We start from the raw sequence: 3,538 nt of genomic DNA on the forward strand, positions 1-3,538 counted from the left end.
GAGGGATGATCGGACTCAAGGGGCGTGGCCTGGGTGGTAGATAGACATGGCCCCTCCCTCCATCGAGGTCCCTCCTTCCTGTGTTGCATGGCAACAAACTCTCCTTCCCCCCCATCCTCCCACCCATCTCCCCCTGGGCTAAGGAGGAACTGAGGACCACTGCTGAGAGTGGAACATGGGCTTTAATGCAGGTAAAGGGAGTTAGGAAGAGAGGGTGAGGTAAAAGAGTCCCAGGGACATGAAGCAGAGGGTGAGGTAAAAGAGTCTCAGAGACAGGAAGCAGACAGGGAGGTAAAAGAGTCTCAGGGACAGGAAGCAGAGTGTGGGGTAAAATAGTCTCAGGGACAGGAAGCAGACAGTGAGGTAAAAGAGTCTCAGGGACAGGAAGCAGAGGGTGAGGTAAAAGAGTCTCAGAGACAGGAAGCAGACAGGGAGGTAAAAGAGTCTCAGAGACAGGAAGCAGACAGGGAGGTAAAAGAGTCTCAGGGACAGGAAGCAGAGTGTGGGGTAAAAGAGTCTCAGAGACAGGAAGCAGAGGGTGAGGTAAAAGAGTCTCAGGGACAGGAAGCAGAGGGTGATGTTAAAGAGTCTCAGGGACAGGAAGCAGAGGGTGAGGTAAAAGAGTCTCAGGGACAGGAAGCAGAGGGTGGGGTTAAAGAGTCTCTGGGACAGGAAGCAGAGGGTGGGGTTAAAGAGTCTCTGGGACAGGAAGCAGAGTGTGAGCTAAAAGAGTCTCAGGGACAGGAAGCAGAGGGTGAAGTAAAATAGTCTCAGGGACAGGAAGCAGAGGGTGAGGTAAAAGAGTATCTGGGACAGGAAGCAGAGGGTGGGGTTAAAGAGTCTCTGGGACAGGAAGCAGAGTGTGAGCTAAAAGAGTCTCAGGGACAGGAAGCAGAGGGTGAGGTTAAAGAGTCTCAGGGACAGGAAGCAGAGGGTGGGGTTAAAGAGTCTCTGGGACAGGAAGCAGAGGGTGAGGTAAAAGAGTATCTGGGACAGGAAGCAGAGGGTGAGGTAAAAGAGTCTCAGGGACAGGAAGCAGAGGGTGAGGTTAAAGAGTCTCAGGGACAGGAAGCAGAGGGTGAGGTAAAAGAGTCTCAGGGACAGGAAGCAGAGGGTGAGGTAAAAGAGTCTCAGGGACAGGAAGCAGACAGGGAGGTAAAAGAGTCTCAGGGACAGGAAGCAGAGGGCGAGATAAAAGAGTCTCAGGGACAGGAAGCAGACAGGGAGGTAAAAGAGTCTCAGGGACAGGAAGCAGAGGATGAGGTAAAAGAGTTTCAGGGACAGGAAGCAGAGGATGAGGTTAAAGAGTCTCAGGGACAGGAAGCAGAGGGTGAAGTAAAATAGTCTCAGGGACAGGAAGCAGAGGGTGAGGTAAAAGAGTCCCTGGGACAGGAAGCAGAGGGTGGGGTTATAGAGTCTCTGAGAAGTGCTGACACCATGACGCTCTCCTCGCTGTCCAACGCTTCTCCAGGCGCCAAACTGCAACACGCACGCACGCACGCACGCACGCACGCACGCACGCACACACACACACACACACACACACACACACACACACACACACACACACACACACACACACACACACACACACACACACACACACACACACACACACACACACACACACACACACACACACACACACAAAATATTTCTGATGATGTCTGAGGTCTGGAGATATAGTCTATGTTAGCTCTGGCTGAAAATGAAAGGATCTTAGCGAAGCTTCAAATAAGTGATGTAATGAAATCTATTTACATAGAGAAAGGTCCTGTGTGGTTGGGAGAGAGATCTCTACCTGTTTAACCTGAATTTTCTCTTTGATTTACTGGCTGTCACTCTGGTCCCAATGGCTGAAGGTTCTGCTGGAATCTGGAAAAATAATGATCCAGAGCTACTGATCTTGAAGCACATGACACCGAGAATATTTACTCTCTGGCTGTGACAGAACACTCATGCCCCCCTCTGCTGGCTAGACCTGGTAACTGTCATCTGAGTTCACACAAAACCAGGAAGTGTTGACAGAAAACAAGGGCTTCCAATAGAAATCTGCCCTGTAACTTATGCTCTCTTTCTTCTTTCTAACATTCCTTTCTTTCATTTTCCTCTCTCTCACCCCCTCTGTCACTTAGTCAGTCTTTCTTTCTCCCTTACTCGGCTCTCTCTCCCTTCTCTCCATCTCTTCTTCACTTCACCTCGTTCTCTACTTCTCTCTCTCCCCCTCCTTCTCTCTCCAGGTGTGCCCTCCCCTTCCTCCTGTGTAATCAGGAGTAGGGTGGTCACCCCTAGACGCTGACCTAAAGTGAACTTTGCATTATCCACACTAAATGTTAAGGTTAGGATTAGGGGAGGGGAAGCTGATCCTAGATCTGTACCTAGGGGAGACTTCACACACGGGAGCATGGAATCACCAGACCTCAGTGGACTCCATCATTACCCAGGGGCCTCAGGGAGACTGATGTCTCCGCCCTGTCATCCTATCCAGGGGACCCTTTAGAGAGGGACACACGGATTTCATCCTGGAGGGGACCGTTTAGTGGGGGGAGGGGGGGCAGAGCTACACCACCCACTCACTCTGTGTAATTATAGAGACAACCAACTATAAGGACAGAACTAACTCTGTCAACACTGACAGACAGGCATGCCAACACAGAGAGAAGACCATGGGACACAGAGGAGGTGATATATCAGGGGTGGGCAATTCCAGTCCTCGGGGGCCTTATTGGTGTCACAGTTTTGCCCCAGCTAACACACCTGACTCCAATAATCCCCTAATCATGATCTTCAGTTTAGAATTCAATTTGATTAATCAGCTGTGTTTGCTAGGGATGGAGACAAAGTGTGACACCAACCAGACCCTCGAGGACTAGAGTTGCCCACCCCTGTGATATATCATGAGACTGAGACATAAGGAGAAACATACAGAGAGACAAGATAGAGACAGACTTAAGACTATATGGACTATGTGGACTATGTATTTCTCATGTTGTCCTTTCAGCATACTGTGGCCACCTTCACACTAGCATTAAAGTTGGCTGCATGGTTCTCATCGAAAATATGTTCAATCTAAAAGTTGACCAAAAGGGAGAGGAGGAAGAAAGGAGACGTTGGGCCCCTGTGGAGCCCTGCTTCCAACAGTGGGGAAGAAAACAGCCGTGGAGGCTGCCAATAATCAATGTGAAAACTGGAGAGATCGTGTCTGCGGCCGCCGGCCTCACAGCGCAAACAGACAGTCATGGGACCACGAAGCAGTTGGCCAGCTGGCTTGGAGAAAAACTTTGATGTGTGACACACCGGGGAGAGACGCTGTCTTGAGGTCGCTGCGAGGAGGGAAGTACGCTCACACACCATTTGTTTTTTACATTGTAGTCATTTAGCAGACGCTCTGGACTTACAGTAGTGAGTGCATACATTTTCATACTCCCCCCCCCCCCCATACTGGTCCCCCATGGGAATCAAACCAACAACCCTGGTGTTGCAAGTGCCATGCTTTACCAACTGAGCCACACAAATAAATGATGTTGATGAGCGGGTC

The 3,538-nt window shown here is 50.2% G+C and overlaps 1 protein-coding gene across 1 annotated transcript; it reads left to right on the forward strand.

The window, feature by feature from the left end:
• Positions 1 to 238: 238 nt before the first annotated feature.
• Positions 239 to 768, forward strand: LOC139558882 (high mobility group nucleosome-binding domain-containing protein 5-like). The gene is made up of 2 exons (XM_071374399.1): positions 239 to 250; positions 337 to 768. The coding sequence occupies exons 1-2, from the start codon at positions 239 to 241 to the stop codon at positions 766 to 768; spliced, it is 444 nt and encodes a 147-aa protein (XP_071230500.1).
• Positions 769 to 3,538: the final 2,770 nt, after the last annotated feature.

The sequence above is a fragment of the Salvelinus alpinus genome, chromosome 29, assembly GCF_045679555.1.
Source record: "Salvelinus alpinus chromosome 29, SLU_Salpinus.1, whole genome shotgun sequence".
NCBI classification, from domain to species: Eukaryota; Metazoa; Chordata; class Actinopteri; order Salmoniformes; family Salmonidae; genus Salvelinus; species Salvelinus alpinus.